Source organism: Typopeltis vanoorti, chromosome 8, assembly GCF_054136105.1.
Source record: "Typopeltis vanoorti isolate ZY-2024b chromosome 8, IOZ_Tvanoo_1.0, whole genome shotgun sequence".
Classification (NCBI taxonomy): Eukaryota; Metazoa; Arthropoda; class Arachnida; order Uropygi; family Thelyphonidae; genus Typopeltis; species Typopeltis vanoorti.
Window position 1 is genome coordinate 95,781,159 of NC_143556.1, and position 15,221 is coordinate 95,796,379.

Sequence of the window (15,221 nt, forward strand, 5' to 3'; positions counted from 1 at the left end):
TAGTGATGCGGGGCGTATGATTCTTGGGTTGTGTATTATCAACATCTGTGTTTTGGTGCCGTTGATTAGAATCGCGTTTTGGTGGAAGTATGTTGTGATTTCATTTAGGTCTTGTTGTGCTTTGCAGAGACCTGTGTTAATGGCTGTGTGGATTGCTAGTAGTGCAGTGTCATGTGCGTATTGAAATATTTGACTTCTTATGGATATGTTATGAACATCGTTAATGTATATATTGAATAGAGTGGGTGATAATATGGCACCTTGAGGTACACCGTGTTTTACTTGTATACTCCAACTGTGACATGTACCTATTTTTGTTACTTGTGTTCTGTTTGAGAGGTAGTTCTTGAACCATGTATGCAGTGTTCCTCTTATACCTATTGAGTATAGTTTGGTGAGTAGTATGTCATGTTTAAGTGTGTCAAATGCTTTGGTTAGGTCCAGCAGTATAAGGACGGCGTACTTGTTTTTGTCGAGAGCTTTGTTTATTGTGTCGGCGATGTCTTCTAATAAAGTAATGGTGCTTTTTGTTTTCTGAAAGCCGTATTGGTTTTGTGAGATGATGTTGTACTTCTGTAAATAGTTCTGTAGTCTGGTGTGTGTTATTTTTTCTAGAATTTTTGAGATCACTGGTAGTGTAGCTATTGGTATGTAGTTCTGAGTATCGTTTCTTTTGCCCTGTTTGTATATTGGCGTAATTACTGCAGTTTTTAGTTGTTGTGGAATAATGCCTGTGTCGAATATTATGTTCACGAGTTTCAAAAGTATTGGATTTATTTGTTCAAAGTGTGTTATAAGGTCTATGAGTCTTATTTTGTTTATTCCTGGAGTGGTCTTTGGTTTCAGTTTTAGGAGTGCTTCTTTCAGTTCCTGTTTTGTTACGTGTGGAAAATACATGGTTTGTTGTTGACTTTGTGTTGGTAGTTTTTTGTTGATCGTTGGTAGTTTGTCTTTTTTGAGTTGTGTGATGTTGTTTGTGAAAGCATGGTTGAATGAGTCTGCTAGTTCCTCTTGGTTTGTGTTCTGACCGAAGCTTTTTGCAATAAAATCTTGTGCTGAGGTTTTCTTTTTTCGGATTACTAATTCATTGAGTGTAGCCCATGTTTGCTTAATGTTGTCGTTATATTCCATGAATTTTTGGAAGTAGTAGCGTCTTTTTGCCCTAAATTTTTGTTGTTAGTTTATTTCTTGTGTTTTTGTATAAGGTTTGTAAATGTGTGTTACTGGGTGACTTTTTAAGTTTTTTCCATAGATTTTCTTGTTCAGTAATAGTATTTAGTATGTCGTCATTTATCCATGGATTGTTGTCTGTTTGTCGCCTCGTTTGTGTAGGTTTTGTTGCTTTTTTGTATATGTCTGTGAACTTTAGTTGAAAATTCTCGTATAATGTTAGAGGATCGTTTATTTTAAGTAGGGAATTCCAGTCTGTATTTTTTACTTGGTTATCGACAATGCTCTTTAGTATGATCGAGTTTTGTTGACTTTTGTGGTGGTGGTGGTGCTGGGAGGGGGGGGTAGGAAACGTAATTAAACGAAGTTGAGACAAAGTAGTGATCTGCAATTTTTACGTTAATTACTGATGATGTATATGTATGGATGGGAGCCTGTATATTGATATGATCAATGCATGATTGTGTTAGTGAGTTATTGAGTATTTCTTCTCTTGTTGGTGTGTTAATGGTAGGGTTTATGTTGTACTGACTTAGTATATCAAGATATGTGTTAGTGGTTGAAGAAGCGTGGTCAAGAGTATTTATGTTAATGTCTCCTATTAGGAGAAGCCTGTGTGTTGTACGCGGTTCGATGCCGCTTAGCCATGTTTCTAACTCGTAAAGAAAACTAAGTGGATAATTATCTTTGCATCTTATGCTGCATCTAATTAATAGATGAAGAAAATTTTGATAATATGTATTTCTATTAATTTCTGCTATTAGTTTGAAATATTTCAATTTATTTAAAACTAAGAAATAAAATAATAAACAAATTCTCTATTTTTTTTTTTTTTTTTTTTACAATTAAAGAAGATATTCTTAAAATTGAACAAAATCTTGGAACACCTTATTTAATTACTTATAAGTATTGGTTAATTTCATTGCAAAGCGGTGATTAATACCTTTGGAGGGTAATGGATGGCAATGCTGTAGCCAATGAAGTTCTAATGAGGCTCGGCTATTGCTGTTACCCTCCTGCCATGATCAGAGCTTTAATAGCTCAATAACACCTTATCCCTACGGTCCCCTACAGATAATGGGAAAGATGAAAAGCATTCTTGCTTCAACCCCTTTAAGCCATCTTTATAAGGATAAAGAGTGAAATGGTGATTAACACCCTTCGAGGGTAATGGATGGCAGTTACCCCCTGGGGCGCTGAGATTCGAGAGTTTTGAGTTTGCTCTCTTAAGGTTTTTGCCTTAAGGAAGCAATTTGAGTCTCCGGGGAAAGTGTTCTCCGGCACGGCCCGCTGAGGGGCTTTGTCAGTGAATGCTTTTCTTCGGAATTTGAGCGGTTCTGCTCGGTGGTGGCGTGTGGGTGGAAAGCCATCACTGAGTGGAGTCAACGTTGAGATGGACGGTCGTTCGCCCACGATTGAGTGACCTAGGGATCGTCCGAATTTTTAGAGACGCTTTACCTTTACATATGGCAATGCTGTAGCCAATTAAGTTCTAACTGAGACTCGGCTATTGCTGTTACCCTCCTGCCATGATCAGAGCTTTATTAGCTCAATAACACCTTATCCCTACACTAACGGGGAAGATGATAAGCATTCTTGCTTCGCCCCTTTAAGCCGGTCCTTATAAGGATATAAATGAAAATATCTACCCCGTGTGGTGGCCGGGGTAGCCTCATTAAAATAATAAGAATAACCTCACTGCAACTCCCTGTGGTGACCGGGATAAGAATAGCGTTACTGTAACCCATGCATTGGAAGAACTTATTATGAAAGTTGAAGAAGAAAGTGCTAAATATGGTCTTAAACTTAACCTCAAAAAGACAAAAGTTATGGCAACATGTGAACAATGATTTTGAAGTAGATGGGGAAAATGGAAGCAGTTAACAATTTTGTGCTCCTCGGATCCCGAATTGATAAAGATGGTTATTGCACTGAAGAAGGTGGAAGATTATTATTCGGAAAGAAAGCAATGACAAATTTAAGCAAGATCTTTAAAGATAAAGATATTAGCCTCACAACAAAAATCAGAATCGTGAAAGCATTGGTATTTCCTGTGGTGCTGTATGGATGTGAAAGTTGGACCCCGACAAAGAGTGAAAGAAGGAAGATAGATGCATTTGAATTATGGGTTTGGAGATTCTTACTAAGAATACCATGGACTGCAAAGCAAACCAATAAATCAGTGATAGACAGATTTAAAGCCACATTGCTTCCTCGAAGCTATGATAATCAAGCAAAAATTGTCATACTTCGGACATATTATGCGAACAAATGACAGTCTGGAGAAGATGCTTGCTAAAGTTGATGGAAGCAGGAGAACAGGAAGACCAAAAATTAGATGGGTGGATGGGGTCAAAGAAGTAACTGGGGTGCGCTTGGAAATTCTGAAAGACATGGTCAGGGACAGATCTGAATGGAGAATATATGTTCAAGGAATCACCAGGAGTCGAAAACGACTCGATGGAACATAACAACAACAAAACCCTTAGTCTACGTCCCATTTTAGTCGACTAAAATGAGACGCAGAGTTTCGAGAGTTTCGCCCTCCTAGGTTTCTTCCGGAATTTTGCTCCCGGTGAGGGGAGGCTTAGATTTCGGGGGAAGGGGGGAGGGTTGCCCTGAGAGAACATTTTGAGTTTCTGGAGAGGGAGTTTTCCGGGGTAGCTCGTGAAGGGCCTTGTCGGTGGATGCTCTTCCCTGGGATATGAGCGGTTCTGCTCAGTGGTGTGGGGGACCGTCACTGAGTGAAACCAACACTGAGTTGGACGATCTTTCGGCCACTCGTAGGGAGTGGTCCGGGGAATGTCTTAATTTTTAAAAAGCTTTACTTACATACCCACCGTAGCCCATGCATGTCGTACGAGGTGACTAAAATGGGTACCCTGGGAGAGGCCAATGGATGGCAATGCTGTAAACTGAGGCTCGTCTACTGCTGTTACCCTCCTGCCATGATCAGAGCTTATAGCTCTATATTACCCCATCCATATATTTTATTCTACAGATAACGGGGAATATGAAAAGCATTCTTGCTTCACCCATCTAGCCAGAAAAAAGAAAAAAAAGTGAAAATATCTGACCACTATCCCATGTGGTGGCTGGGATAAGAAAAACCCATGTAGCCCATGCATGTCGTACGAGGCGACCAAAATGGGTACCCAGGGAGGGTAATGGATGGCAGTGCTGTAGCCAATGAAGTTTTAACTGAGGCTCGGCTATTACTGTTACCCTCCTACCATGATCAGAGCTTATAGCGCTATATTACCCCATCTATATATTTTCTTCTACAGATAACGGGGAATATGAAACACATTCTTGTTTCACCCGTCGAGCCACAAAAAAAAAAAAAAAGAAAAAGAAAAAAAAAGTGAAATATCTGTTTTGGATAAGAGAATAGAGTTCTACTAAATTGACAATGATTCCCATTAAAGTACAAAACTTTATCTTGTTATGGGCTCAGAAGGAGTGTTTTATTAAAATGGAAATATTCTGTTTATGTATTTTTTCCTCTTTATCTTTCGAAGCAAACTTCCTTATCTTTGAATCTAAAATGTCATACATGGAGGTCATAGTTTATGTGTCAAAAATGTAGAACAATTGTTTCCAGTTTTCCGATTTCGTAGGGAAAACTGACAAAAAAATAATTAAGAATGGACTCAGATTATGTTTTTTTTTAAAGCGAAGAATTATTTTGTGGCCTCTTGGATCTTCTCTTCACTACTACCGAACTCCGAAGTCCATTTTTTGCACCAAGTAATTAAAAAACAACCCAGAAATATAATCGACGAAGCAATTTTGTACAATAACGTAAAAAAAGTTAAACATTTTTAAAAATTGTCAGAGTTAATCTTTTGAAAGAATCATTAACAGTCCTCAATTCGGCGATTCTTCTCATCTTACATTCTTAGCGAGTACCTGAAATTCCTCAAGTAGCAGACAAGACGAAACAGTAAACAGACTTATTACCAAGTAGCATTTATTCCATAGAGGTAAGAACTTTCAGCTCAAAAACGAAGTTAATGAATTTTTGATTAAATTTTTAAGGCAATCTCAATTTCTTATAGAAGGAAAACGCAATGCATCTGGACAATCCCCAATTTTACATTAATGGCAGTAATTTTTTTTTTATAGTTTCAAAACTTATTTCATATATTTAAAAGGCAAGGCTTACTGTAATGAGGGTTACCGAAACGTAATCACTCTTGGCATGTGAAGGATGTTGCCTTAATCACAAAACTATCCAAGTACGTAAATGTTAAAATAGTACTTCATATTCTGAGTGTCTCCTTAGATAATCTTTCGCATTTTGAAGAGCAGTTCTAAGAGTTATAAAGGACGTAATTACACAAAACGAAAATCAAGTTTCCAGCCTGTTCTACTCTGGCTTGATTAAACATAAGCCTAACGGCTTTCTGTGGAAGATGCTTCTGCAGTAATCTCATTAACAATTAGATAGAAACGAAGTGTTCTGACAACCCTGATGATCCTTCAAAATATCATACAAGCGAAAAAAATCCAGGTGATCATTGCCTGCATAAAATACAAATGGGAAAAAAAAACAGTAATTATATCTATAAACCAATTGGAATGATATTGAAATTATTTTCAACAACTGGATTATAAAAATCTCAATGAAGCTGAAATGCTCTGATTCGTTTCCTAATGCGCCTGCGTAGAATTAATAATATTGACTATAAATACTCAGCACAGCACATTTAGCTATATATCTGATTACTCTATAAAATACAAACCAATGACTTTCAACTTTGTCAATATATCTAAATACGTTCTATTGCAAATTTAGGGATCTTTAGGGATTGTAATCATTAGAGATAAAGACAGCTGGTTAGCACGATATGGTTTGAAATGTGAATGAAATAAAATACTCAACTAAGAAGTAAAATGTATTGAATCGCAGTCAGTTCGATGACGAGTAACCTTCCCACCTTTTTTTTTCTCCTCTAGCTGAAAAGCGTCGGTCATTCATCATCCCACTCAATGTCAAATGTCGTCTAGCCTGCGGTACCACAAAGATGTGACTGGACTATTGACGGTAGGCGTCAGTTTTGAGAAGTGATGAGAGCTTCACCAAATACTGAAATAATGGTTTGGTGTCGCCGAGAGAGGGAGGGAGGAAGGAGTGGGGGGGTGAAGTCTGTGTGGAGTTAAACGCTGAAAAGAACCTTAGCAAGTAGTGTAAGAAAATATACTAAAGCATGTAGTGAACAACACACTAGAGTAAGTTCTGATCTTTTCTGCAAAGTAGCTGGATGTTTAAAGCCCAGAATTTGAAAGACATTAATAAACGTGTTCCTAGAGTCATTTCTAGGTCATTCCAGTTGTTGACACCAGAAATCAACAGAAAAGCTTGGATAACTCAACCAACATATAATCCAGAAACTTAAGTTAGATGAAAATATTTATGACTCTGTTAAAGGATTTCTGTTATTCTGTCTAGTGTCTATAAAGCAGCAATAGTTAAAACACGAAAAACGTATAAATAGGTAGTTTCGTATGATAGGATTACAAAACAATTGAATGGGAAAAAGTTTTACTTTTTGTATACTATACAAAAAAGTAAAACTGTTTTGTATATTTTTTTTACTAAAATAAAGAGCCAAAAGGGCTTCAGTTCGGCGATGCAAAATTATATAAATCAAGTGGATGTTAAATTCAGCATTATTTCAAATGCCGAATGTAGAAACTATAAAAGTTTCATATGAAATTTGACCAGAGAGCTTAGGGGAATACACTCACCAGCATTTGCGAGTTGCCCTAGCGCAGACCATATAGAAGACATGATCGCTTGCCCAAGCGTCCATATATTCGCTCCCTATTGGTCCATTTTGATAAAGTTTTACTGGCCTGACAGCTGTTTAAAAAAAAACTGGTTGGTTCTTCTCAGAGACCAGGTATTATCGTGTATATATTTAAATTCAGCTTATCTGTTTTCTATCCTTCATTCTCAAACATCGTTTCTTTTCTCTTTTTTTTGGACATATATATTTCTATACAAACAAATCCGCAGTTAATTAGCAGTTGGTCGTCAAATCAAATATTGACAAATTCTATTAGTTCAAAAAGAATAACCAATCTTCTTGGTCCACCCTCTCAATTTTGTCTTCACATCGGGAAATGAAATTCATCTCCCACTGTGAAGCCATGATCCCGCTTATTGAAGGCCTGCAAACGGCTTGAAAAAAGTTCCATATTTCATCTCTAGATAAATGTCACCAAATTATGTAATACAAATGGAATGAATAAAATAGATCGAAATCTATTTTAGATCTTAGTTCATCTATGGTACGAATGTACAGAATGCTGTGGACAGTGTAAATTTTTATTTAAAAAAAAAATTTCTTTGAAGTGGTTGTGTACACACACATGAACAAAAATGTTGCATTCCTTCTAATATGCAATTTTTTAAAACTTGCATACAAAACAAATAAGACTGAAAGATAAGACATTGATGTTACTTCCCCAAAGGAATATTACAGTTAAGAAATTTTTAAATGCAATGAATTATGTCCGCTGGTATCAACACTGCATCTTTCTTTGTGTTTGTTTAGAGAACTATGCAAAAGATACCACGCGAGAGAGTTCTAGATTCCCCCAACTTGAATGATAGTGGTGCTGTTATATAATACATAAAGACAAACATCTGTAAGCTTGTCATCTGCTATTGTTACCAAACTTAAAAACTCCATACAAACAGTCGCAACTGGTTTATATTATTACAAATACTATTATAACATTTGGCTTAAGAATTTATTTTTTGAATTTTGAATTCGTTTGGTAGGAATGATTAACTATTAAAAAAACGGAAATGCACTAATGACAACAAAGATTAATTTTAAAACAAATCAATTTCTTTCATTGTGAATGACGTGTAAAAGCGATAGCGCCCCCTATTTAAATTGTATACACAAGTAAATATTGGGTGTCCGTTTTCTGTTTTTGATAATAATTCTATCAAACGGACAGATTAGTCTGTAAATTGAAGCTGTTGTTTGAGATTTGATTGCGAAATTAATCAGATGATGAAATTTGCTTGCTGAATAGCGGAAGGCACCTTCGATCACAAGTAAGGTAAAAGATGTTTTATAGATAAACTCTTGTTTTTATTCAAATTAATATATAGTATACATCACACTGTTACAACAATGGAGTTCACTGACAATACGTGAAAACGCTGAAAAAAAAATCTGTTTTGCAATTAAACAATTTTGTAATTGCTTAATTTTATGTGCGCACACACGTTTTATTAGAAATTCAAAACAATACGTACCAAAATGACATTTGAACAATAACAGCTTACAAAAAGGCAGATTCTATTTCTGATTTACACTGATTCCTTTATTTTCCGATACGTCGTGGTGCTATACATCGCAGAAAAAAAAAGTTTAAAAAAAATCCTAAACTGTCGAAACCATAATGGCAAACAAATTTTTAAAAATATAACATTATTATTCTCCAACTGCTATAATTCACAAATACTGACCAGAAATTTATTAATAAAAGTTACAATTGTACTAAATTTAATTCCAATCAAAAGTATTTACGAGTTAAGCATAACACGATGTTATTAAAATAACATCAAATCTGTCTGTTCGTAAGCAAATTGGTAGCATAAGATCAGAACTCGCTGAAGAAAATAGCATAAACAAAATTTACGAACGTCTCACAATAAGATGATTTTTCACAAGTATATTTGAGTCTACTCTACTGCGCAATATTTCTGGAGAAAGGAAATGACGTTGCTGCATTTTTAAAGACAGCCCGACTAGATCGTCTGCTATTTTGTTTTATTTATTTTGCCATCTGATTGTTGTTCGAAATGCAATCTTCAATTGTTGATATTCGATCGTATAAAATATTACGCAATATGTTTGAAAATTTAATCTTATTAAAATATTGTTTTATTAAGCGGGAGGTACAGAATATTTATTTTGGGATCAGAATAAAACCAAATAAAGTTTTCTTCAGAGTAAAATGTTGCTAACTTTCTTGTTCTGCTCTATTAGTTACCGTATATAGTTTCTAAACCTATTTCTGATTTAACGAACCGTGAATCAGCTAAAAGGCTTGCGTTGTTCAGGAGGAATCAAAGTAGAGAGGCGCCAGATTACTCAGAAACCGAAGAACACGATATAAGAAATAATACAGGGACAGACTAACTCAAACTTAATTGAAACGCTCGGATATATTCCACGGAAAAATAGCTCTTTAAAATATTGACCTTTTTCAACAAGATGAGACTTGTAAGTCACGTTTTTTCCATATAAATACGAATAATTTTTCGGATATCTTGATGGTTATTTTGTTCTTTGAATTTAAAATACGTTTAATTGTTGGGCAGATATTGCTACATCTTGTCGGATCTAATAGTAACAAGGCTGTTAATTAGAAACTTTCGGATGTATCCAAGAAATTTAATTTCATTTACGATTCATATAAGAAGCATTATTTCATAACTAAATAAAATCTGAACAAATTCAATTAATTTAAAATTGTAAAATAATCTATTTTTTATTTTGATGAAGTGTTGGAGCTTCTTAAGTATGTCGAGTATGTTTAACTTAATCCTCAAGTTCCGAAATGAACTAGAAATTTGTTAAAAAAGTATTTTTCAGATCCTATGATAAATAGCATGTTATGCCATATAACAATGCATCACTCAGCGTCAAGTGCGATGATATCAAAATATCAAAAAATATCTTTTTTGATATTTCTCATTAAAACAGTGCCACTAATAACACTACACATAATGTTACTGGTATGAAGAAACTGCTTTTTAGTATCTTGGCGTAATAAAATATTTCCATTTATTTGTTTGTTGTCGATTAAGATGGCTGGGACGTTATTGCTTTTTTTCGGATTAGCGACGAAAGAATTATGACCACGAAGCCATTGGGACTATGTGAGTTAATTTCGTGTGTTTTATGACCGGCTGGCGGAACTAAACCCTGCAACCTTTATATGAGATCCGCTCTTCGCGCCCTAGATGGAATTAGAACCCAATTCTTTCCAACCAAAGGGATGGATGGAAGTTACCTGATACTTCCATGAATGTAGAAGAAGAATGAAACACGTGTCAGGAACGAAACAGAGGCAACATACACGAATGAGATATATAACTAAATTAAGACAGAGAAGGCTTTAGCCCTTTCGAATGTAACTTCTGACCTCCCTCTCTTCTGTTTCAAATCTTTATTAAAAATCAATAATATAATCGTGGCTGTAGATAGAAAAATAATTTCAACTAGTGCATCCTCTAATACCAACATTTTCTTCATACAAGAGAAACTGAAGAATATTCGTGTAATTTATAGAAATGGGAGCGACACCTAATGAGGTGAAGCAAGAAAAGAATTTTCCAAGATGTAACCATTCGTCTTACTGCTTATCAGAACACTGTTAAGATTCGCAGGAAGAGACTTCGACATCGTAGGATGATATGAGTCGGTAACACCTTACCGAACTTCATTAGTATGAAGGGAAGGGAGCCGTGAGCGATAAGACTAATCACCTTTACAGATGCTGGGCCTTTTGCCTAAACAGGCTCATCAGTGACCGGGTGGGCAAAACTAAATGTCTCTCTTCTTTGGACTGCCGAGATTTTATTTATTTCATGAGAAGCCGCTATTTATGTACTATGTCGACAATGGGTTTAGTTTAAGGATCATTTGATGATTATTACATCCTCAGGTGAACTCCGTTCTTCAATAAAAGGGGAAAAAAAATAATAAATATTATATATATATATATATATATATATATATATATATATATATATCGTACTTCCTTCTTAAAGTAAATTTCCTTGGTCTGAGAAGAAAACAGTTTTCTACCTACTCAACACAGCATATTGATAATAGCGGCAGTATCTGTGATTTACTATCTTCATCATCATTAAAATGTATATTAATTAATACTTCATACATCAATTACACAAAGCAAATTCATGAATTTTTTTTGGGGAGGGAAGAAATGGACTGAGTCCTTGACTCAGTATCCCTTCATCTGATTGAAGAAAATCTGTATGAATAGGGTGTTATTAAGCTAAAAGCTCTAAGTCATGGCTGGGTAACGGCAATAACCGAGCCTCAGTTAAAACTTCATTGGCCACTGAATAAGTAAAGCCAATGAAGTTTTAAAGCCAAAAAATTAGGCGATCCCCTGGACCACTCCCTACGAGTGGCCGAAAAATCGTCCAACTCAGCGTTGGTTTCCCCTCAGTGACTGGCACCCCCACCACTGAACAGAACCGCTCATATTCCAAGGAAAAGCATCCACCGCCAGTACCCCTCACGGGTCGCGTCGGAAAACACCCTCCCAAGAAACTCAAAATGCTCTCTCAGGGCAAATTCCCTCACCGGGAGCAAAATTTCGGAGAAACCTAAGAGAGCGAAACTCTACGTCCCAGAGTAACGGCAATAGCCGAGTCTCAGTTAAAACTTCATTGGCTACAGCATTGTGATCCGTTACCCAAGATCAGTAAATCTAACCCAACTACAAATGCCTTATATAAGCATTTGTAGCTGGGTTAGATTTACTAATCCAAGGTAACGGATCACAATTCTTTCAGACATTTCTAACACAGTCTAATTTTAATATTATAGTATGGGTATATTTGTAAAAGTATATTTTATGTTTTAAAAACTTTAGAAAATATTTTAAATTACATATTATAGAGAAGAATGTTATAGATCCATTTATATTTTATAGCCAAATACAAAAATATCAAATTTCGAAAGTGGTATTTAGCATTTTAAATTATTCGCAGTATTACAATTATTCAAAAGTCGTTAGTTAAACCGAAGTGACATCCTGAATCGCAAACAAGTAACACACGCATATGAGATAAGTAACCAGTATCCTTTGAAAAATACAATATTATTCGCTTTACTTAGTTTGATATTACATTTTTCTGTAGCTTTATATAGTTTTTTTCCCTACCGGTTAGTTAATGAATTGTTAGTTAAAAATTTCGAAAATTATTTGAAGGTAAAATTACCAGGCACATTTGAATCAAATTACTGCAGCCTCACAATGAAACTAGATAAAATTTGAAATATAATTGTGAACGTAGGCTTTGCTTTAACTATACCTTTACAATAACTGCCGCTCTTATCTATACTGCGATTAAAGTTGGCTGGTTAGAATTACACCGAACTAAGTTTTATGAAGCCAATGTATTATTATGGTTGTTAGTTGTGTTCTTTTTGGCCGGTTGCCTGCTATTTCTTGGCCTCCTTTACCGGATTCGAACAAAAAGGATCAATGTTGCAAAGTCCTCGCAACTGCGACTAAACACAGTTTTATTAGATATATATATATTGACAATAAGCATATGACTGGTAATTTAGTCAGTTATCATATGGAATATTTGTTGTTGTAGATTAGTATTTGTCTAGCTAGTAATAAACTTCTTATTACTTTAACTAGCAAGCATCGGGTGAATAGTGCAGCCATTCACCCCTCCACTTACAGCCATTCGAATTGGATTAAACTGTTTAAATTAACGTCAAGTGATGAGGTAAGTGGGTTATGTCTATCAATTTGGACCGTGTTCACCAGCTAATTTGTCTTAAGTGGAAAAAAAAAATCACTCGAGTTTCTAGAGAAAAAAAAAAAATGCCAACCTACGTCTGAGTCCGATGAGATTAGCTTTAGTAGAGCAGTGAAGTTATTGCTTGTCGAGAGGTAGGAGTCGCTGTGAAAATGTTTTCGGCACTGTGTTTTACAGAATTCATTTTAACATGAAATAGATCAGCTGTAGAAAAATTTTCTTCACTTTGTTTACAAAGTAAATTATCCTTGCCAAACAAATATATTATTGTTGAATCCTATTAAACAACTTTAATTTCTAAAAACAATTTATTATAAACAATTATTTATATTTAACAATTTTATTAAGGAATTCTTCAAGAATATAATTTCTTGGAAAATATATAGTTTAGTTTGTAAATAATTAAAAATACTTTCTCAACTCTCGATAATTCAGAGTATTTTAATGATAAGGTAGTACACCTTTTTATTACTTATATCTTAAATATATATATATAACAATCAATCGACCGTGAGATGCGGTGACTGATTCATTAATACCCTTGGAGGATAAAGGATGGCAATGCTGTAGCCAGTGAAGCTCTAACTGAGGCTCGGCTATTGCTGTTACCCTCCTGCCATGATCAGAGCTTTAATTGCTCAATAAATAACACCTTATACCTACACTGTCCTCTACAGATAACGGGGAAGATGAAAAGCATTCTTGCTTCGCCCCTTTAAGCCAGTCCTTATAAGGACTATAAAAAAAAAATATATATATATATATATATATATATATAAGATATGTTTATTAAAACATTTTTATTAAAATAATATACTGATCGTAATTAATTAATTTTATCTTTCAGCTAGTAGAGACACATCTAAGGTTCCAGTAATCGTATTCATCCATGGTGAATCCTATGAGTGGAATGCCGGAAATCCTTATGATGGAAGTGTCCTAGCAAGTTTCGGAAACGTAGTTGTGGTCACCATGAATTACCGACTTGGAGTTTTAGGTGAGCTGAAAGTATTTAAAAAAAAAAATTCTATTCACAACAAATGTCTCAGTTGGTAAATTGTCTGTTTAGATAGCAAAGTTGGTAAAAGCCACCAATGGATGGTCTGTGGGTTCGATTCCCGCGTAATACACGTGTTTGGACAAACATTTAGAAGGCTTGCTAGTTTTAAATATTTAGTTATTTTAAAGATACCATTGTTATAAAAACGAACAGCGCTTTAATTTGGAGGGAAATAAACACGTTTATAAAGCTATTAACAATAAATTGGGAAGACTGATCGTTCCTTTGAAGTTCGTTCAGTATTTGGACGGCTACTTAAATTGCATTTAAGTAGGTCAGCTACTTCCTTCCTCTTCTCCTAATCTCTATCCATAGTAAACAGTCACACTTCATTCACTGTCTGGAACAACAGGTGCGATATACTCTGTCCTTCCGTAGTCCTGTTATACCAATCCCCCTAGTTAAATTAGATAATTCGTTCTGCCGCAATCTCTCTCTCCACTTCCATATTTCCTCTCTCACAGTGTGTAACGGAAGCTCATTCTGTCTAGCCTGGGTAATTAATAATCTGAATAATCATTAACCCGCTGGCAATTACTATCACTTGATGCACAACTGTTCGCGGTGATCACGCATTTATTCTTCCCTTGAATTCCTGGATGAGTAATAGCTCTTTCTACCTTATTATTACACTTGCTTTACCTTCCGAGACCTAATTTCACCTTTGTAAAGTGAGAAAACGGACAGATTTCATAAACTTGATCGATGGAGCATCTTTTAGGATTAACAACCTTAATTGGAAATGACACTAAACAACATATAAACACATTCTGTCTTAACTATTGTACTTTTATGTAAACTAAGAAAGTTATAATAAGAAATCTGCTATCCATGGTAGCAGAATTTGATGTGATTTCACTGTTTATTTTAACGTAGCGTGATAAAGAAATTAAACTAAACTAAAGTTTCACTGTGTTTCTAGCTATTGCTTTATTAAGAAAACGAGGGCTGAAAATGAAACTTTATTTGAAGCATTTTTGGTCAGGAAAGAAAACTAAGAGAGGAGTTAAAGCTGGTCCAAAAGATCCAAAGTGTGGCAAGCAATTTCTCGGGAGGAAAGACATATGCGCAGTTACACATATCATCTGTAGAAGAACAAACCTAGTGACAAATACTGTGCGGCCACAGATGCGAGACCCTTCGACACTTTTTTTGCACATAACAGAAGAAGGCGAATCCATTCTAATAATAGGGTAATCAATGCGTTTCGTGGGATGAGTGTTTATTATTATACGCCGAAAAATTAGCTTTTCCTTTATGAAAATTCTAATTTTTAAAGTGGTAACTATTTTGCTTGTACAACAGTTGGAAACTTTTACGTATAAAGGATTTGATTTCTCGTGTTGGTGACGAATTCGTACATCGCCTTATTCCTTTCTCCCCTTCAACATGAGTTGACTATTTTTAGCACATTGCCAGCCG

The 15,221-nt window shown here is 35.2% G+C and overlaps 1 protein-coding gene across 1 annotated transcript in view; it reads left to right on the forward strand.

Moving 5' to 3' along the window:
• Positions 1-15,221, forward strand: part of LOC150104205 (neuroligin-4, X-linked-like) — a 197,520-nt gene that overhangs the window by 91,989 nt on the left and 90,310 nt on the right. The window contains exon 2 of the mRNA XM_090396429.1: positions 13,587-13,736. Coding sequence (XP_090252555.1) covers positions 13,587-13,736 — 150 coding nt within the window. The remainder of the gene's footprint in view (positions 1-13,586; positions 13,737-15,221) is intronic.